Source organism: Coregonus lavaretus, assembly GCF_964263955.1.
Source record: "Coregonus lavaretus genome assembly, chromosome: 12".
NCBI classification, from domain to species: domain Eukaryota; kingdom Metazoa; phylum Chordata; class Actinopteri; order Salmoniformes; family Salmonidae; genus Coregonus; species Coregonus lavaretus.
This window is the reverse complement of record NC_139999.1, coordinates 42,014,186-42,036,493: the sequence shown is the minus strand read 5'-3', so window position 1 is coordinate 42,036,493 and position 22,308 is coordinate 42,014,186. Positions and strand designations below refer to the sequence as shown.

General features: G+C 42.7%; 1 protein-coding gene across 3 annotated transcripts in view; it reads left to right on the top strand.

Annotated features, from left to right (window-relative positions):
• Positions 1 to 6,373: 6,373 nt before the first annotated feature.
• LOC311138016 (metabotropic glutamate receptor 2-like) overlaps positions 6,374 to 22,308 on the top strand; it is a gene marked incomplete at both ends in the record, with an annotated part of 36,778 nt that continues 20,843 nt past the window's right edge. For 2 of the 3 annotated variants that reach the window (XM_084172664.1, XM_084172663.1), the window contains one exon: positions 6,374 to 6,889. In XM_084172664.1, coding sequence (XP_084028790.1) covers positions 6,374 to 6,889 — 516 coding nt within the window. The remainder of the gene's footprint in view (positions 6,890 to 22,308) is intronic. The other variant, XM_084172665.1, reaches the window with a different exon arrangement.

Genomic DNA, 22,308 nt, shown 5'->3' with positions numbered 1-22,308 from the left:
ATTACTGGCAACATCCGCACTGAGCTAAAGGGTAGAGCTGCCGCTTTCAAGGAGCGGGACTCTAACCCGGACGCTTATAAGAAATCCCGCTATGCCCTCCGACGAACCATCAAACAGGCAAAGAGTCAATACAGGACTAAGATTGAATCGTACTACACCGGCTCTGACGCTCGTCGGATGTGGCAGGGCTTAAAAACTATTGTAGACTACAAAGGGAAGCACAGCCGCGAGCTGCCCAGTGACACCAGCCTACCAGACGAGCTAAATCACTTCTATGCTTGCTTCGATGCAAGCAACACTGAAGCATTCATGAGAGCATCAGCTGTTCCGGATGACTATGTGATCACGCTCTCCGTAGCCGACGTAAGTAAGGCTTTTAAGCAGGTCAACATTCACAAGGCCGCAGGGCCAGACGGATTACCAGGATGTGTTCTCCGAGCATGCGCTGACCAACTGGCAAGTGTCTTCAATGACATTTTCAACATTTCCCTGACTGAGTCTGTAATACGAACATGTTTCAAGCAGACCACCATAGTCCCTGTGCCCAAGAACACTAAGATAACCTGCCTAAATGACTACCGACCCGTAGCACTCACTTCTATTGCCATGAAGTGCTTTCATGAAGTGCTTTGAAAGGCTGGTCATGGCTCACATAAACACCATTATCCCTGAAACCCTAGACCCACTCCAATTTGCATACCGCCCCAACAGATCCACAGATGATGCAATCTCTATTGCACTCCACACTGCCCTTTCCCACCTGGACAAGAGGAACACCTACGTGAGAATGCTATTCATTGACTACAGCTCAGCGTTCAACACCATAGTGCCCTCAAAGCTCATCACTAAGCTAAGGATCCTGGGACTAAACACCTCCCTCTGCAACTGGATCCTGGACTTCCTGACGGGCCGTCCCCAGGTGGTAAGGGTAGGTAACAACACATCTGCCACGCTGATCCTCAACACGGGGGCCCCTCAGGGGTGCGTGCTCAGTCCCCTCCTGTAAGTAAGCATTTCACTGTAATGTCTACACCTGTTGTATTCGGCGCGTGTGGCATATAAAATGTTATTTTATTTTATTTTATTCCCTGGCCTTGAGTGTGTGAGTCATCAAAGCGGATGCCCTCCTATTTGGGCCATCTCCTGTTGTTGTTCTTGTGGTCGTAGTGACTGTGTATGTCCCTATCCCTGTCTGTAGATACATAATGATGGGTGTGTCCAGGGTTTGGAGGTCTGTTGTAGCCAGAGCTGCTGTAGGCCCGTTCATGGCATCCAACATTGTTATGTCTGTAGTAAACCATAGCATGATGGCTATGGTTTACCATAGCCATCATGCTGTCCACCATAGTTATCACGTTGCTTAGTTGGTTGGTGTGAGTATTGTTGTTCTGTGTACGTAGGGCGGCTAGGTGAGAGTTTCCTCTGATGAGACGAGATGTAGTCTGGACTAGGTGAGCGACTGAATCTGAGAAACCCGTCGACTGGGACGACCTCTTGAATCCTGTTGTGGGTCATCCTACCCCTGTTGTTGTATTGAAAAAAACAGTTTCATCACTTGTTGTTCTTCACGTAGTCCGGAGAAATCACTTTGCAGTGCTTTCATGTCGTTTGTAAGGTCCTCTATTATTTTGATGAGCCGTTCATCACATGAAGCGGTGGGTGTGGTTGCAGCACATGAAGCCGTGCATTGGGAGGCATGTTAACCATTACACTTGGGGAGCTACATTTTATTTAATCCTGTGCTCTCTCCCATTGGCTAGCAAGTACAAATGTCTGTTCCAGAGTAGCAGCCCCATGTTCATGGCACTTAGTCTGAAGCACCGGGTCCAGTCCAGCTACAAAATGTCTAAAATGTTCCATTTGGATGGCAGCATCATTGTAGCATGGAAAAGCTTCCTGAGTTAGACGTGTGATTTCAGCTGCATACACCTCTAATGCTTCTCTTGGGAGTCTAGGCCTAGCATTAACAGAACTCTGAAAAAGAGCTAAGTATTGCTTTCCACCACAAACATCACTCAACTTTTCAATAGTTTTCCCATAGAAAATGGAATTGCTTGCGGCAGAGAAATCCAGTAAAACAGTACATCATATGGGGGATTGGAAGTGATGCAGACAGTTACATTGATGGAAGTTACAATCTATCTGCAGTATTAAAGCTGATCTACCCCCTAAAAAAATATTATAATAAAAATAAAATAAATAAAAAGACAGTGCATCCCCACTCAGTTTGGTTGGAAGGATTGTGTCTAAATCATTGTCTGTTGTGTCGGCACAAGCTTTGACAGCTAATTCCCCCCCAAAAATCTTCAGAGTAAAACTTTCCTGTCCTTTCCATCACCATGAAATGTTTGGAGCAGATCCACTTTTTAATATACCACTTTGTTAACAGTAGGATGTGCAGGGCACTCAGTACTCACAGAGGCTCCAGCGGCAGCAGCAGGCTCTCGCCTTTCCTCTCGCCTCTCCTATCCTCATCCGAGTCTGACATTCTTGAATGATTGATATATCTTGAATCAGATATCCAATTTAATTCCACTCATGTTTTAGCTGTTTAGTTTGTTTGTTATTCCACTCACTTGTAATTGTATAGTCCTTTCCTAAGTCTGTTTTGTTGTATAGTTCTTGGTCTTGAATAGCAAGCTTCACAGCAGAGGCTCATTCATTCACAGTTTGTACGCTAGCTAGCTAGTTAAATGCTGTGGTCTGTAGCGCCATCATGCAAAACAGCATATAAAGTCTGTAATTCCTAACATAAACTGAAAAGTTCTGTTCCACAGCCGCTGTCACCAATTATTTAAGGTGTGGATATGAAGATGAGCCTAACAGCTTCTCTCTTAGATTATAAATATTTAATATCCAACTGCTAGCTTTACATAGAACAAGTCATACATCAAAGTCTAGTTCAAAAGACCACCCGGGAACATGCATGAACCCCAATAACCTTTTCCCAGGTCAAGTATTCCATAGAGTGATTACGCCCTCTCATCGCAAGGAGACATTAACAGTATATCACTTTCTACACTAGTATGAAACGTGCTGCCCTTTTTTTCCTGTTTTATGTGGAAGCCTTTCCCACTGCTATTGCTGCAAATACAGTCAATAAACTTGCCATGGTGGAAAATGCAAACTTTAGGAATGTGATATCTATCAAGAAATGACACACGTGACATGCACACAGATGATAGATTGGACTGCCCAGAATTTGACTTTCTATGAGTGAGCATTATAATTGGCAGATTACAAATTGTGCATCCCAAATGGCACCATATTCCCAACATAGTGCACTTCTAAAGTAGTGCACTATAGGGAATATGGTGCCGTTTAGGATGCAGACAAGGCTATCAGGCTAACAAGGACCACATGAAACAGTGGTCCTTTAACTGAAGCATTGTTATGAGCAAAATGGTAGAAAGAGGAAGGGTGGGAGAGAACCTCAGAAGTAGAGTTTGTGTGGCTGTGGGTGAGACAGACAGACAGACATACAGACAGACTGTGTGAGAGAGAGAAAGAGAGAGAAAAAGAGATTAGGAATTAGAAAAAAAAGGGAGAATATAAGTATTTAAATGTCTAGAGGGCAGTAGATTGGGGTGCTGGGAAATCCAGGCAGAGGAGTGAAACGTGACCGACCACCTTAATTCGGTCTTATGTAGCAAAATTCTTAGTCTACACCTATTCAGCATTTTTTTACACCCTCTTAAGCCTTAGCCCCACCCATCTCTTTAAGGATTCACATGTGAGGCCATGTGCTAAACAGAGTGAGTAAGGTAGTGTAGTAAACAACCAAAGATTTCAAGACTAAAAGTGGTAGCCTACAATAAGGAAAAACTCCAGGTAAAAATACACTTTATCTAGTGCTTGGCCTATATCCTAATCTGACTTTGGTGCAGGTCATGTTGTTCTTCACATTAACATCTCTGGTAAACACACACTATATCAAATACAATCAACATGTATTTGTCACATGCACAGGATACAGATGGTGTAAACGGTTACAGTGAAATGGTTAATTGCATATTTGCACAGTAACAATATAAAAAACCGAAAGTGTCCAGATAAAGATATTTTATAAATATTTTATAATTATTAGGTGATGCTTACCCAGATACTAGAGGTGTGCCGAGTAGTCGGACAAAACAAGTATCATAACGGATATGGGCAATTTTCTGGATTTGATTATGATTTTTTTGGGTGCCAGCAAGCATGTTTCTCATGTGTTAGTCACAGAGTTTCTGAACCATATTGTACTGTCTTTGAGTCAGTAATGTATGTGGTCTAAATAACTCAACTGGCTAGTTTGCCTGTCTGTAAAGAGAAGGGTTGGCTGTACATTGATATTGCTGCTCAGATTGGATAGAGTGAAGTTGCATTACACCTCCGCGCTGCTCCTAATCTGCAGCTTTTTTGCAGTGAGAACTTGCAGGGAGGTAAATTACCAACATCTATTTAGGCATATTAAAACACTTTCCAATCACGTGTATCATCCGATCCGACTATCAACTGTCAATTTACAGATACGATTACGAATATGAGTATGGCCATGTCGGCACACCCCTACCAAACACACTTGTCTAAATTGATGGGACATGCAAAATAAATGCTAGAACCACCCCCCAGCCACATCTAGCTAAGTGGATGGGTCACTATTGTCTAGACACGTACACATGTTCATGAAATACAACAGATGGCTGTAATCACCCCCAGACACACCTGGCTAACTTGATGGGTCATGTATTCATCTGGTGAAGTGGAGTCTTTTGTTTAGACATGTAGCTAGCTAGCTAGCTAAACAATGAACCATAATCCCAACCCATACTACTAGCAATACAAACTGATTGTCATAGCTATCCACCATGCATGAAATGCTGTAATATGAATCTGCAGGTAGCTACAGCTAACCAGCTAGGTTCAATGTTAGCTCGCTAGCTAACATTATGCTATAACTAGCAATGCAAATGGATTTCTGAGAAACAAATAATATTACTACACAGATCATACATGTAACGTTAGCTAGCGAGCCAGCAAGCTAACGTTCGCTAGCTAGCGAACAGTACATTTACATTTTAGTCATTTAGCAGACCTCTTTAACTTGCAATGAAAACTACTTTCTGACAAAATTAGAAACGTATAATATTTGAAAATGTAGCTAGACTTTTACCCGTATACATAGATGAATTCTTTACGGCATACTGGAACCCCTTTAACTCCGTTTTGTTTGTACAGCTTGTTTGGCCGGCGTTGTGTCAAGGCACTCCAGTTCACACTGACTGTGTGCAGAAAGTAGTCCATCACAACTTTTTCCCACTAATCTTTGTCGATAGTGCCTGCTAAACTCAGGACAGCAATGTTGTTGAGGGCAGTAGCAACACTTTTGCAATTCTCCATGGCTAACGTTATATCTTTCACAAAAGCAGTGGTAGCAAGAATTATCTACCTCTTCTGGGAAGTAGTGACGTACACCTAGCTTCCTGAAACGGGTCACAAATACACACACACACACACACACACAGTGTCTTGCTGAGGACGGGCGACATACTCACTCATCTGTTGAGATGGTTTACAGTCAGGTTATGTGGCACAAGACAAGTTGCTGGGATGAAGTGCTTCTTGAGGAATGTGCCGAGAGCCACAACCACCTGCAGCCAGTCTTTAAGATAGAGAGCTCTTATAGAAGGGCTGTAAATTAAACTTTAGAGGTTGTTAAAAGATTGATGGGAAAAATGAAGCCATCTATTCCCTTTACACCTTAAAGGGATACTTCGGGTTTTGGCAACGAGGCCATTTATCTACTTCCCCAGAGTCAGATTAACTTGTGTATACCATTTGTTTGTCTCTGTGTCCAGTATGAAGGAAGTTAGAGGTAGTTTCGCAAGCAAATGCTAACTAGAGTTAGCGCAATGTCTGGAAGTCTATGGGTATCTGCTAGCTAGCAGACACCCATAGATAAAGAGCCTCGTTGTCAAAATCCTGAAGTATCCCTTTAAACTAGACTGGAGGTAGAGAGGAAAGTCTGGATTTTCACACCTTCTTGCCATGAGAAGTAGGAGCAAATAGCATCTGTAAACCTCAATTTGGATTGTTTGGAATTAATTCCGTGCTTTATTTTGGAGGGGGCAAAAATGCTCTTTGAATTACAAATTTGTATCAGTCACTTCTATGACTGAAGTACCACAACATAAATGCACTATAACATGAACAATTATATATTTTTCCTTCTCCTCTCCTCCACTTGCAGCAAATAACCAAGATGTCACGAGTGTCGAGAGTGGGCTCTAGAGTGATCCACCTCGCCCAGCCTCAGCCCCTGTAAGACCCTTCTGTGTCCCACTCCTACACCCACCACCCACCACACTGACCCCAGCTACCCGACCTGACCATGCCCACCTCCGGCCTCCTGTGCCCCGGGCTCTGGGCCAAGGTTGCCACATTGTGGTCCCTCCACCTGCTCCTCTTTGACCTGCTCATCTCTGAGGCCCTGGCCAGCCCTAACAACAGATTCCCGCCTTCCACCAAGAGGGAGATCACCATCGACGGGGACCTGGTGATCGGTGGACTGTTCCCGGTGCACGAGAAGGGTGAGGGGGTGGAGGACTGTGGGAAGATCAACGAGCAGCGAGGGATCCAGAGACTGGAGGCGATGCTGTTAGCGCTGGACGAGATCAACGCGGACGAGAGGCTGCTGCCGGGACTCAGGCTGGGAGCCCACATTCTGGACACCTGCTCTAAGGACACCTACGCTCTGGAGCAGAGCCTGGAGTTTGTACGAGCCTCCCTCACCAAGGTGCACGAGCCGGGGTTCATCTGTCCAGACGGATCCAACCCCATCCAGGATGATGTCCCACTGGCCATTTCTGGAGTCATCGGGGGCTCCTACAGTGACGTGTCCATCCAGGTACGTTTCTCATAGGAATCCATTCATTAACTGGTTATGACTGTGTCCAGTTATTTCTATACAGTCTATGGTCCATACAGGTACCTTTACACCTCGTCATCTCACACCCCACCCATAGCATCTGTGCCTATGCCTGCATATACCTGCTGGTAGATAGATGTGAGATGTGCTGGTAGAGGCGTGCTGTTAACGTAATATCAGTATTCAGGTTTCACGAGCGGCAGAAAGAGATAGAGCTGAGATAGAGTGAGATGAAATACAGTTCTCAGCTCTCGCTGACGATTCAAAGCTCTCTGTAACTAATTGGTCCCAGCTGAGATGATGTCGTATTGCTGTTTCCTCAGTTAGTACTCCAAATACTGTGTGTGTGCGTGTGTGTGCGTGTGTGTACGTGTGTGTACGTGGGTGCGTGTGTGCTTGCGTGTGTGTCTGTGCTTGTGTGTGTGTGTTTATGTTTATGAGTGGGTTTCTGTGTCTATAAGTGTCAACACTATGTCTTTGAGATGGTGTCTTGTTGGATAGGAAGTGTAATATACAGGGGGAAAAACACTTTAAAAAAAGAGAAGAAAACAGTTACCGGAAACGGATTGCATCCCATCCCCACCTACCTCCGCTGAGCCACAGGAACTTGCCTCTAGCTCCAGCTCTGTGTGTTTCGTTTGTCTCTGGTCGGGCTGGAATAATTATCCACCTGGGAGGCTTGTAGTAGCTGCCCGCAGTAGCTGTTTAAAGCTCTGCTCCTCCACATCGTTTGTTCACAGAGACCTCAGTGACTTTGTCAGCGCAATAACTTCCTGATAGAGAAGTGTGTGTGTACAGTGTGCATGTGTGCATGTGTGATTGTGTGTGTGTGTATTTGTGTATTTGTGTGTGTGTGCGTATTGCTGATGATGAAGTGATCCCACAGACAGAACATGTCATCATGGAGTGTTCCAGTATGTCTGCTTCAGAATCGATTAGCACCATGCCAGTCAAGACATGTAAGGATGTGAATAAGATCAGAATATGATCTGTGACTTTACGATGCCTTTGTTAAGTGCCAATCCTTGGTGAAATATAGTTTGCATCTCAAATGGTACCCTTTTCCCAATGTAGTGCACTACCTTTAACCAGGGCCCATAGGGGACACAGACATCGACACGTCACTTCTGGAATGATTCATCAAGTGCAGTATTCACTTATGCCATGCTTCCTAGCAAGCAAGTTGAAGCAATCAAAATGATGAATGAACAGAACACACATCTTATAGCAACTGGATGTTATAACAAATAACTTGATAGATGGCTCTCTCTGTCAGATGTGATGAGGCAGAGCAGTAGCTTGTGGATGCTTAGTGATTAAGCTTCTGCTCATTAAGTCATGAAGTTACATTGTATTGTACAGTTTATGCCTGACAAAGACTGAGAATATTGAGTCAATCAATAGTTGATCAATGAGATTGTAACTAGGACAATTCAACTATATGGTCTATAGAGGTGTGATCTGACAGAGATAGTTATGTTCCCTTCTTAAAGAATCCGGAAAAGGATCATTTATAATGTCATCCCTCCATAAGGAATACAAACAGAGTAAAATGACTGTTCCTTTGGATCATTCAGTAAGCATGTTTCCAGCAACTCTGCATTCGTTTTTTTGATTCTCCATTCTATATTGAAGCCGTCTAATTAATGCTTGTGTTCAGTGCCTGCATAAAATAAATTTCTGGGGCCGGTCTATACAGATATTATATCTTAATTTGACCAGTTTCTCACAGCACAAAAATAATTTTGCAGCAACAGGACATTTTTATGTGGATTATAATTCATGTACATTTTTGTAGTGGTTGATACATTTTTTGTTAAGATAAATCAAGGATGACATTTTAAAAGTGGAAATTACAAACTTTAGAAGCCTTTTTAAACCTGCAATTTGGATTTCCTCCTGCGCAGGAAAATTAGCTGTGACAACAAGAGTGATCAAATCAAAATAGTACACCTGTAGCTCTCTGTGTGGTAGAGAAACACCAGACAACACGGCAGGGATTGCATTATACACTTCAGTTGAGTCAGTTGAGACCGCAGCGAACACAAGGACTCCCTACTAAAAGAGTAGAGCTTTATGGATCTGTGTTGCCATCTGTGGCCCCTTTGTGGTCAGTGACAGTCAGTGACAGGAGAGCTGAACGGGACTGGATACTTCACCGTGAGTGGGAAAAGGAGCCAGAGAGGGACACTTTACTGGACTGTCGCACACAAAGGTTTGGAAGAAAACAGAGCTTTTGAGTGCTTCCATATGGATTAGCATTCAATCGAATAACATTTCTAATCACATTTGATTTGTCACATGCTTCGTAAAACAACAGGTGTAGACTAACAGTAAAATGCTTACTTACAGGCCTTTCCCAACAATGCAGAGAAAGAAAATAGAGAAATAATAGAAAAGTAATAACATGTAAAAGTAATAATAAATGCACAATGAGTAAAGATAACTTGGCTATATACAGGGGGTACCAGTACCGAGAAAAAGTGCAGGGATACGAATAATTGAGGTAGATACATATATAAGTAGGAATAGAGTGACTAGTCAACAGGATAATACAATTAATAAAGTAGCAGAAGCATATGTGATGAGTCAAAAAAGTTAGCGCAAAAAGGATCAATGCCGATAGTGCGGGTAGCTATTTGGTTAACTATTTAACTAACTATTTAGCAATCTTATGGCTTGGGGGTAGAAGCTGTTCAGGGTCCTGTTGGTTCCATTTAGAATACATGCTTACAGTACGGTCATAATGCCATAGGGGTTCAAGGTTCTGTTGGCAGTGACCTATAGTTCCAGGTCCCCTTCATTCTCACTCCTTTGTGAGGACTGAGGAGCCTGTGATGGAGTTTGTCAGAAGGAGGGCGGCTGCTTACGCACTCAGTCCCACTGTGTCTCAGAGGCAGAGTTGTGTGTATGTGTGTGAGTGTTTATGCTGACATACTCTGTCCCACTGTGCTTCAGACTCAAAAGGCTGAATTTACTGTATTAGAGGAAGGGCACCACCAGGGCCAGTGGAATGACGTCACTGGAGAGCTCTGCCCTTAGAGATACAATATAACACTCATATAGAAATCTATTCAATGATGTGATGCTGTCTGCATCCTTCAGAGGAGCTGCTTTGCTTTTCCCATCTGTGGGGTGCAATAGGGCCACAGAGAAACAGAGAATCTTGGCACGGACCTGTCCACCTAACTTGGGGTGGGGGGAAGACGCCGAGACACTGCCCCAGCCTGGATGCCAGTCGCTGGGGCCAAGGGCTGCCTGTGAGGGGGTTGTGTGATGTGCTGGCCATCTGGTGGTGCATATACCCATGGGCGTCAGAACCAATCATTCACAGCCTCCGCAGGATGCCATTTGGGATGCATCCATAGACTATAACAGGAAACGCAGACAGAGAGCACATGGCACAGCATCCTCCCCGTTTAGATTAGCTGTTTTTTCTCTCATTGATGTGAAATCGCTTCATCGCCATCTGGGATGAGGCTGGGGGCGAAGCATCACTGATGACTAAATGACACTTAGTTCAGGTGCCAAATGATAGGTAGCTGACAAGTTTTATTGCATACTGGAAATTATGCTCTTTAGGCTTTATGAATTGTGCTGTTAATGACTAACCACCACAAGTAGAAATTGGATCTGTGTGGAATTTATTTATGCATGGGTGCAAATGATAATGATATAACCTATACATTTTATAGTGTATCAAAAATGATGCTCTTTATATTAGTTATGCTGCTACTGTATACCCACCACTAGAAATGGAATCTGTGTGGTGCTTGTTGTGGTCAGAGTTGTATTTCTACATGTTCAGCACACTCTTACTCTTTCTACCTGACAGACATGTCTACTAAGTTGGTCTGTTTGTTTACCAGTCCGAGCATTCTGTGGTCATGATTTGTATTCAGACAGAAGGCTTTGTGTGAACTCCTCACAAACCAACACCTCACTCCATGTGAATATTCTAGAAAGTCTCTCTATTTGTCACCTTAAATAAACCTCAGATATACCAGCCCCATATCTGCATGGTGTCCTGTAGATCAATATAGGAAAATATTGCATATGAACATTCAATGTCTTAGAGCAGGTGTTAGATATCAATCCATAAATTCAGCAAATTATAAAAAGAGACTCGGAACACCCAATCACATTACTAAAATCAAAGTTTAAATCTTAACTCTGTCTCTTTTTTCCTTGAATGTCATGCTTTTGTTTTAAACACTGTGTCATCTCCAATCCTATAAGCAGTGTTTTCCCATCCTGACAGTGGTTCAGTACAGTACGTATGCCATAACTCAAACGATGACAATCCTTGTCTCCTTCATTAAGCCCAGTTACAGATGGTGGCTGTTAATGACAGGAAAAGAAAACAAACTGCAGTATGTACAGCCATTAGACAGGATACACTTTTAGAACTCTCATAACTTGAGGCAATATGAGTTGTTTGAGGAAGGAGGTCCACTGTGATTTGGGGTGTTGTTATTTCAGGGTGGATAATAATAATGATAAGGTAGATGTAGGAGTGTGGGGGCTCGATTCAATCCGTAGCGCTGAAGTTCCGTGTTGTAGCCTGATTGACATTTAAAGGCAATGTTCCCGCGTTTGCAGAGACTGCTTTCACGGTAAACGGTGCATGTGTCAGCTAAATTGGAAATTACCTTTCAATTTCAATCGCGCTACAGTGCTGATCTTCAGCTCTATACCGATTGAATCGAGCCCTAGGGTTAGAGTGTGCTATAGTAGTGTATAAGTGTTGATTATGTGTCAGAGTGGCTAGGAAGGTGGATGAATCTCTCACCGTGTGTGTTTGTATTTCGAACTGAGCTGAGCTTCACAAAGAGATTGCAATACAGGGTAAAAAAAGACTTCTCCTTTGGTGTGAACTTCAAAAGGGTCTTGTTTATTATGTGCGGTATCATAGCTATCTCCCTCTCTCCCTTCTTCCCTCCCTCCCTCCTCCTCTCCTCCCACCTTCTCCTACCTGAACCTGTTATTTTAAAACGGTACATTTGCAAACTACTGTGAGGCATACTAATTAGTGCGTCAGAATGCCATTTAGAAGTGAGGGGAAACAGTGGAGGTTGAAAAGAGTCCGATTCATGAAGCCCACGCGTATCACACAGAGACAGGCGTTAATAATGCCAGACAATCTATATCCACGTGCGCTCACACAAACACACACGCGCACGCATGTACACACACACACACAAACACAAACTCTTTTGTTCCTCCCATTTCCCAGAGAACTGTTGTTTTCATTTCTTTCCTTCTCTCTCACAAGGTGACATTAAATAATGTTCATATTTTTGTTCAGAACCTCTGGGTTTCCACACTGCATTTTTAATGTATGTATATGCATGTATACAGTTGAAGTCGGAAGTTTACATACACTTAGGTTGGAGTCATTAAAACTCGTTTTTCAACCACTCCACAAATTTATTTTTAACAAAATATATTTTTGGCAAGTCTACTTTGTCTACTTTGTGCATGACACAAGTAATTTTTCCAACAATTGTTTACAGACAGATTATTTCACTTATAATTCAGTGTATCACATTTCCAGTGGGTCAGATGTTTACATACACTAAGTTGACTGTGCCTTTAAACAGCTTGGAAAATTCCAGAAAATGATGTCATGGCTTTAGAAGCTTCTGATAGGCTAATTGACATCATTTGAGACAATTGGAGGTGTACCTGTGGATGTATTTCAAGGCCTACCTTCAAACTCAGTGCCTCTTTGCTTGACATCATGGGGAAATCAAAAGAAATCAGCCAACACCTCAGAAAAATAAGTCTGGTTCATCCTTGGGAGCAATCTCCAAATGCCTGAAGGTACCACGTTCATCTGTACAAACAATAGTACGCAAGTATAAACACCATGGGACCACGCAGCCGTCATACCGCTCAGGAAGGAGACGCGTTCTGTCTCCTACAGATGAACGGACTTTGGTGCGAAAAGTGCAAATCAATCCCAGAACAACAGCAAAGGACCTTGTGAAGATGCTGGAGGAAACAGGTACACAATTATCTATATCCACAGTAAAACGAGTCCTATATCGACATAACCTGAAAGGCCGCTCAGCAAGGAAGATGCCACTGCTCCAAAACCGCCATAAAAAAGCCAGACTACGGTTTGCAACTGCACATGGGGACAAAGATCGTACTTTTTGGAGAAATGTCCTTTGGTCTGATGAAACTGTTTGGCCATAATTACCTTTGTTATGTTTGGAGGAAAAAGGGGATGCTTGCAAGCCGAAGAAAACTATCCCAACCGTGAAGCACGGGGGTGGTAGCATCATGCTGTGGGGGTGCTTTGATGCAGGAGGGCCTGGTGCACTTCACAAAATAGATGGCATCATGAGGAAGGAAAATTATGTGGATATATTGAAGCAACATCTCAAGACATCAGTCAAGAAGTTAAAGTTTGGTTTCAAATGGTTCTTCCAAATGGACAATGACCCCAAGCATACTTCCAAAGTTGTGGCAAAATGGCTTAAGGACAACAGAGTCAAGGTATTGGAGTGGCCATCACAAAGCCCTGACCTCAATCCTATAGAAAATTTGTGGGCAGAACTGAAAAAGCGTGTGCGAGCATGGAGGCCTACAAACCTGACTCAGTTACACGAGCTCTGTCAGGAGGAATGGGCCAAAATTCACCCAACTTATTGTGGGAAGCTTGTGGAAGGCTACCCAAAATGTTTGACCCAAGTTAAACAATTTAAAGGCAATGCTAAACTTCTGACCCACTGGGAATGTGATGAAAGAAATAAAAACTGAAATAAATAGTTATCTCTACTATTATGGGTTGTGGGTTCGTTTCCCACGGGGGGCCAGTATGAAAATAAAAATGTATGCACTCACTAAATGTAAGTCGCTCTGGATAAGAGCGTCTGCTAAATGACTAAAATGTAAATGTAATTATTCTGACATTTCACATTCTTAAAATAAAGTGGTGATCCTAACTGACCTAAGACAGGGGATTTTTACTAGCATTAAATGTCAGGAATTGTGAAAAACTGAGTTTAAATGTATGTAAAAGGTGTATGTAAACTTCCAACTTCAATTGTATATAGGCGTGACAGGCTTATATCCTCTGGTATCAACTATGATGAAATGAAAAATACCTGGAATCATTTCAGACATTTTTACAAATGCAATGCGAGAGACTGGGGAGAAAACAGCATTACACAGGCTCTCCAAACAAATGATGCAGAACAATGTGTTTGTGTGTGCGTGTGCAGGCGGGATGTTTGTGTGTTTGCTTGCGTGGGTGTGTGTGTTTGTGTGAGTAGGTGTGTTTATCAAGGTGTTTTTTGTTGTTTTAATAGAGGTCATTAACATGTGGTTGATTTGGCTGTGGGTGACTTCCTGGTAAAGAGCACTGTCAGCCGATCCCATAACATCTCACAGGCTGTATCTCTGTGTGTGTGTGTGTGTGTGTGTGTGTTGTGTGTGTGTGGTGTGTGTTTGTGGTGTGTGTGTGTGTGTGTGTGTGTGTGTGTGTGTGTGTGTGTGTGTGTGTGTGTGTGTGTGTGTGTGTGTGTGTGTGTGTGTGTGTGTGTGTGTGTGTGTGTGTGTGTGTGTGTGTGTGTGTGTGTGTGTGTGTGTGTTAATTTTGGAACTCTTTTTAGATTTAGTGTAGTCTAGTCACATTGTTGTCATTTGAATAATGATTTAATCTAGTAACTGTCAAAATGACGAAAAAAGTGGGTCATTTTAATCAGCTAAATGCCCTTTTAGTTTAGTCACATTTGAGTCACATCACATTTTTATTGCCTCATTAATCTATAGTAAACATAAATCACTGACTTCCATGTGCACAAACATACATAGCCTTGTCCGACCATCATATTTTTAGGCATAACATACTATCGCATGAATCTCTTTCCAACAACCAGATTGGCTGAAGAACACATTACTCTGCAGCAGATAGAAATCACACCCCTTGACAATGCTCCAGACTAACATTTTCCCCTGGTGGCACTGGTGCCACTAACTTTTTCAGTTGGTGGCACCTGCCCATGATTTGGATGTGCCAATTTTTTTCTGCGGCGCCACACAATAGATACTTTTTGGAATTACCTTACAAAGTCATTCACAGTGCTTTAGACTATGTAATACACTACTGAGATGGTGGGCTATTAAATAAATAAGTTGTTTCATCTAACATGTCCAAGCAGGAATGCATGATTCAAAATATTTTGGTGTACAACCTAATCCAGTGATTGTCATGAATTGTGGGTTGACAATAGGGTATTGTTGTTTTCTGAATTGTGTCTACATCTTTATGTGTAAAGAGTTCAAACAGGTGCAGTTAATACAGGTAATGAGTGGAGAACAGGAGGGCTTCTTAAAGAAAAACTAACAGGTCTGTGAGAGCCGGAATTCTTACTGGTTGGTAGGTGATCAAATACTTATGTCATGCAATAAAATGCAAATTAATTATTCAAAAATCATTCAATGTGATTTTCTGGATTTTTGTTTTAGATTCCGTCTCTCACAGTTGAAGTGTACCTATGATAAAAATTACAGACCTCTACATGCTTTGTAAGTAGGAAAACCTGCATAATCGGCAGTGTATCAAATACTTGTTCTCCCCACTGTATGTCTCTATAAGCTTGGCACATCTAGCCACTGGGATTTTTGCCCATTCTTCAAGGCAAAACTGCTCCAGCTCCTTCAAGTTGGATGGGTTCCGCTGGTGTACAGTAATCTTTAAGTCACACCACAGATTCTCAATTGGATTGAGGTCTGTGCTTTGACTAGGCCATTCCTAGATATTTAAATGTTTCCCCTTAAACCACTCGATTGTTGCTTTAGCAGTATGCTTAGGGTCATTGTCCTGCTGGAAGGTGAACCTCCTTCCCAGTCTCAAATCTCTGGAAGACTGAAATAGGTTTCCCTCAAGAATTTTCCTGTATTTAGCGCCATCCATCATTCCTTCAATTCCGACCAGTTTCCCAGTCACTGCCGATGAAAAACATCCCCACAGCATGATGCTGCCACCACCATGCTTCACTGTGGGGATGGTGTTCTCGGGGTGATGAGAGGTGTTGGGTTTGCACCAGACATAGCGTTTTCCTTGATGGCCAAAAAGCTCAATTTTAGTCTCATCTGACCAGAGTGCCTTCTTCCATATGTTTGGGGAGTCTCCCACATGCCTTTTGGCGAATACCAAACGTGTTTGCTTATTTTTTCCTTTAAGCAATGGCTTTTTTCAGGCCCCTCTTCTGTAAAGCTCAGCTCTGTGGAGTGTACGGCTTAAAGTGGTCCTATAGGGTTATTGTTGGTCACTTTGTTGCCTCTCTGATTAATGCCCTCCTTGCCTGGTCTGTGAGTTTTGGTGGGCGGCCCTCTCTTTGCAGGTTTGTTGTGGTGCCATATTCTTTCAATTTTTTAATAATGGATTTAATGGTGCTCCATGGGATGTTCCAAGTTTCTGATATTTTTTTATAACCCAACCCTGATCTGTACTTCTCCACAACTTTGTCCCTGACCTGTTTGGAGAGCTCCTTGGTCTTCATGGTTCCGCTTGCTTGGTGGTGCCCCTTGCTTAGTGGTGTTGCAGGCTTTCAGAACAGGTGTATATATATACTGAGATCATGTGACAGATCATGTGACATTTAGATTGCACACAGGTGGACTTTATTTAACTAATTTTAGTGGGGGGAAAAGTATTTAGTCAGCCACCAATTGTGCAAGTTCTCCCACTTAAAAAGATGAGAGAGGCCTGTAATTTTCATCATAGGTACACGTCAACTATGACAGACAAAATTGGCATTTTTTTCTCCAGAAAATCACATTGTAGGATTTTTTATGAATTTATTTGCAAATTATGGTGGAAAATAAGTATTTGCTCAATAACAAAAGTTTCTCAATACTTTGTTATATACCCTTTGTTGGCAATGACACAGGTCAAACGTTTTCTGTAAGTCTTCACAAGGTTTTCACACACTGTTGCTGGTATTTTGGCCCATTCCTCCATGCATATCTCCTCTAGAGCAGTGATGTTTTGGGGCTGTCGCTGGGCAACACAGACTTTCAACTCCCTCCAAAGATGTTCTATGGGGTTGAGATCTGGAGACTGGCTAGGCCACTCCAGGACCTTGAAATGCTTCTTACGAAGCCACTCCTTCGTTGCCCGGGCGGTGTGTTTGGGATCATTGTCATGCTGAAAGATCCAGCCACGTTTCATCTTCAATGCCCTTGCTGATGGAAGGAGGTTTTCCCTCAAAATCTCACGAAACATGGCCCCATTCATTCTTTCCTTTACACGGATCAGTCGTCCTGGTCCCTTTGCAGAAAAACAGCCCCAAAGCATGATGTTTCCACCCCCATGCTTCACAGTAGGTATGGTGTTCTTTGGATGCAACTCAGCATTCTTTGTCCTCCAAACACGACGAGTTGAGTTTTTACCAAAAAGTTATATTTTGGTTTCATCTGACCATATGACATTCTACCAATCCTCTTCTGGATCATCCAAATGCACTCTAGCAAACTTCAGACGGGCCTGGACATGTACTGGCTTAAGCAGGGGGACACGTCTGGCACTGCAGCATTTGAGTCCCTGGCGGCGTAGTGTGTTACTGATGGTGGGCTTTGTTACTTTGGTCCCAGCTCTCTGCAGGTCATTCACTAGGTCCCCCCGTGTGGTTCTGGGATTTTTGCTCACCGTTCTTGTGATCATTTTGACCCCACGGGGTGAGATCTTGCGTGGAGCCCCAGATCGAGGGAGATTATCAGTGGTCTTGTATGTCTTCCATTTCCTAATAATTGCTCCCACAGTTGATTTCTTCAAACCAAGCTGCTTACCTATTACAGATTCAGTCTTCCCAGCCTGGTGCAGGTCTACAATTTTGTTTCTGGTGTCCTTTGACAGCTCTTTGGTCTTGGCCATAGTGGAGTTTGGAGTGTGACTGTTTGAGGTTGTGGACAGGTGTCTTTTATACTGATAACAAGTTCAAACAGGTGTCATTAATACAGGTAACGAGTGGAGGACAGAGGAGCCTCTTAAAGGAGAAGTTACAGGTCTGTGAGAGCCAGAAATCTTGCTTGTTTGTAGGTGACCAAATACTTATTTTCCACCATAATTTGCAAATAAATTCATAAAAAATCCTACAATGGGATTTTCTGGATTTTTTTTTCTCAATTTGTCTGTCATAGTTGACGTGTACCTATGATGAAAATTACAGGCCTCTCTGATCTTTTTAAGTGGGAGAACTTGCACAATTGGTGGCTGACTAAATAATTTTTTCCCCACTGTATGTGACTTCTGAAGGTAATTGGTTGCACCAGATCTTATTTAGGGGCTTCATAGCAAAGGCGGTGAATACATATGCACGCACCACCAATTTTTTTAAACAAGAAATCCAAATAAAAATCCATTTAAATTACAGGTTGTAATGCAACAAAATAGGAAAAACGCCAAGGGGAATGACTACTTTTGCAAGGCACTGTAATTGAGTTCCCTTCATTCACATGTTAAGCACTAATCAACCAACCTCCTGCATTCTGTATCCAAGTCAAACGTATTCCCAATTATCAGATGTGTGTGAGATTATTGAAATACAATCTCAATGATCGTCTGATTATGAAAGGAACGGGAATGACACATCAACACCCGGAGGAGAATCTCAGTCTCAGTGCTCTTCTTAGCTCTAAAATCAAAATATAAAAACAACCTGGGTTTATTCTGCTCAGCTCAATATTTACCCCAGTTTTGATCTAATACTGAGGTTGTGAGGTGTTGTTATTTCAGTGTTGAGCACTCCACCTGTTCCTTCTGCACAGGTTTACTCTTAATTGACACACAGATCAATGCGGCTTCATCAATAGACAGACAGACATTATGCAGCCTCTCTCAGTCAATACAACTGACTGACTGGAGTTCTTCACTCCACTAGTGTGTATTGTGTATAATATGGTGGTTTTGAACATGATGAACCAGGCAAAGCTGAGCACCATGGCCTTGGACAATGGATACACAGCCCATATTGGCCATAGAGATTGCTATAGAGAGAGTAACAATCTACAAGGTTCACGTAGTCTCCTTGTCATTCAAATGATTGTCATATCTGACATTGACTGACAGTGCACATAGAATTACAATCACTTATAATGACGCTCTGCATTTGATATGGTAATGCACATGCTTGTATGGTCCAATGGTAGAAGGCTGGATGGACGGAGTGTGTGTGTGTGTCTGTGGGTTCTACTAAGCTATTTGGAATTGTTTTAAGAAGGCCATATCAAGGATCATTTTGCTATTTTATTTAAAAAATTAAAACCCCTTGAAGTATTAAAAAAATATATACAAAAAGTGTCTGTCCTACAGTGGGCTCTACAATTACTGGCACCCCTGACTGGCAATGCACAAACAATACTTTAAAAAATATAAACAATATATAATTATAGAGATAAACTCAAAATACCAACGTGTGAGAAATACTGTACTTTATTAATGTTTCAATGGAACCAACCAAAATCATACAGTTATTTAATACAAAATAAATTTCACCAAAATCAAGGTTTCATAATTATTGGCACTCCTCATGTAGTACTTAGTGCAACCACTACAGGATAACAGCATGGAGTCTTTTCCTGTAATGTTTGACAAGGTTAAGGAACACATTTGGAGGGATTTTGGACCATTCCTCTACGCAGATCCTTTCAAGATCCTTCACATTCTTGGGTTTGTGCTTATCAACTGCCCTCTTCAACTCAGCCCACAGATTTTCGATTGGATTGAGGTCCGGCGACTGAGATGGCCATGGCAGAACATTGATTTTGTTGTCACAGAACCATTTCTGTGTGGATCTTGAGGTATGTTTTGGGTCATTGTCTTGTTGGAATGTCCACCTACGGCCAAGTCCCAGCCTTCTGGCAGAGGCAACCAGATTGTCAGCCAAAATTGCCTTATACAGTGGGGAAAAAAAGTATTTAGTCAGCCACCAATTGTGCAAGTTCTCCCACTTAAAAAGATGAGAGAGGCCTGTAATATTCATCATAGGTACACGTCAACTATGACAGACAAATTGGGATTTTTTTTCTCCAGAAAATCACATTGTAGGATTTTTTATGAATTTATTTGCAAATTATGGTGGAAAATAAGTATTTGGTCACCTACAAACAAGCAAGATTTCTGGCTCTCACAGACCTGTAACTTCTTCTTTAAGAGGCTCCTCTGTCCTCCACTCGTTACCTGTATTAATGGCACCTGTTTGAACTTGTTATCAGTATAAAAGACACCTGTCCACAACCTCAAACAGTCACACTCCAAACTCCACTATGGCCAAGACCAAAGAGCTGTCAAAGGACACCAGAAACAAAATTGTAGACCTGCACCAGGCTGGGAAGACTGAATCTGCAATAGCAGATTGGTTTGAAGAAATCAACTGTGGGAGCAATTATTAGGAAATGGAAGACCACTGATAATCTCCCTCGATCTGGGGCTCCACGCAAGATCTCACCCCGTGGGGTCAAAATGATCACAAGAACGGTGAGCAAAAATCCCAGAACCACACGGGGGGACCTAGTGAATGACCTGCAGAGAGCTGGGACCAAAGTAACAAAGCCTACCATCAGTAACACACTACGCTGCCAGGGACTCAAATGCTGCAGTGCCAGACGTGTCCCCCTGCTTAAGCCAGTACATGTCCAGGCCCGTCTGAAGTTTGCTAGAGTGCATTTAGATGATCCAGAAGAGGATTGGGAGAATGTCATATGGTCAGATGAAACCAAAATATAACTTTTTGGTAAAAACTCAACTCTTCGTGTTTGGAGGACAAAGAATGCTGAGTTGCATCCAAAGAACACCATACCTACTGTGAAGCATGAGGGTGGAAACATCATGCTTTGGGGCTGTTTTTCTGCAAAGGGACCAGGACGACTGATCCGTGTAAAGGAAAGAATGAATGGGGCCATGTATCGTGAGATTTTGAGTGAAAACCTCCTTCCATCAGCAAGGGCATTGAAGATGAAACGTGGCTGGGTCTTTCAGCATGACAATGATCCCAAACACACCGCCCGGGCAACGAAGGAGTTGCTTCGTAAGAAGCATTTCAAGGTCCTGGAGTGGCCTAGCCAGTCTCCAGATCTCAACCCCATAGAAAATCTTTGGAGGGAGTTGAAAGTCCGTGTTGCCCAGCGACAGCCCCAAAACATCACTGCTCTAGAGGAGATCTGCATGGAGGAATGGGCCAAAATACCAGCAACAGTGTGTGAAAACCTTGTGAAGACTTACAGAAAACGTTTGACCTGTGTCATTGCCAACAAAGGGTATATAACAAAGTATTGAGAAACTTTTGTTATTGACCAAATACTTATTTTCCACCATAATTTGCAAATAAATTCATAAAAAATCCTACAATGTGATTTTCTGGATTTTTTTTCTCATTTTATCTGTCATAGTTGACGTGTACATATGATTACAGGCCTCTCTCATCTTTTTAAGTGGGAGAACTTGCACAATTGGTGGCTGTCTAACTACTTTTTCCCCCACTGTAAACCACAAATGGGGCCACATACAGTGGGGAGAACAAGTATTTGATACACTGCCGATTTTGCAGGTTTTCCTACTTACAAAGCATGTAGAGGTCTGTCATTTTTATCATAGGTACACTTCAACTGTGAGAGACGGAATCTAAAACAAAAATCCAGAAAATCACATTGTATGATTTTTAAGTAATTAATTTCCATTTTATGGCATGACATAAGTATTTGATACATCAGAAAAGCAGAACTTAATATTTGGTACAGAAACCTTTGTTTGCAATTACAGAGATCATACGTTTCCTGTAGGCCTTGACCAGGTTTGCACACACTGCAGCAGGGATTTTGGCCCACTCCTCCATACAGACCTTCTCCAGATCATTCAGGTTTCGGGGCTGTCGCTAGGCAATACGGACTTTCAGCTCCCTCCTAAGATTTTCTATTGGTCTGGAGACTGGCTAGGCCACTCCAGCACGTTGAGATGCTTCTTACGGAGCCACTCCTTAGTTGCCCTGGCTGTGTGTTTCGGGTCATTGTCATGCTGAAAGACCCAGCCACGATGCTCTTACTGAGGGAAGGAGGTTGTTGGCCAAGATCTCGCGATACATGGCCCCATCCACCCTCCCCTCAATACGGTGCAGTCATCCTGTCCCCTTTGCAGAAAAGCATCCCCAAAGAATGATGTTTCCACCTCCATGCTTCACGGTTGGGATGGTGTTCTTGGGGTTGTACTCATCCTTCTTCTTCCTCCAAACACGGCGAGTGGAGTTTAGACCAAAAAGCTATATTTTTGTCTCATCAGACCACATGACCTTCTCCCATTCCTCCTCTGGATCATCCAGATGGTCATTGGCAAACTTCAGACGGGCCTGGACATGCGCTGGCTTGAGCAGGGGGACCTTGCGTGCGCTGCA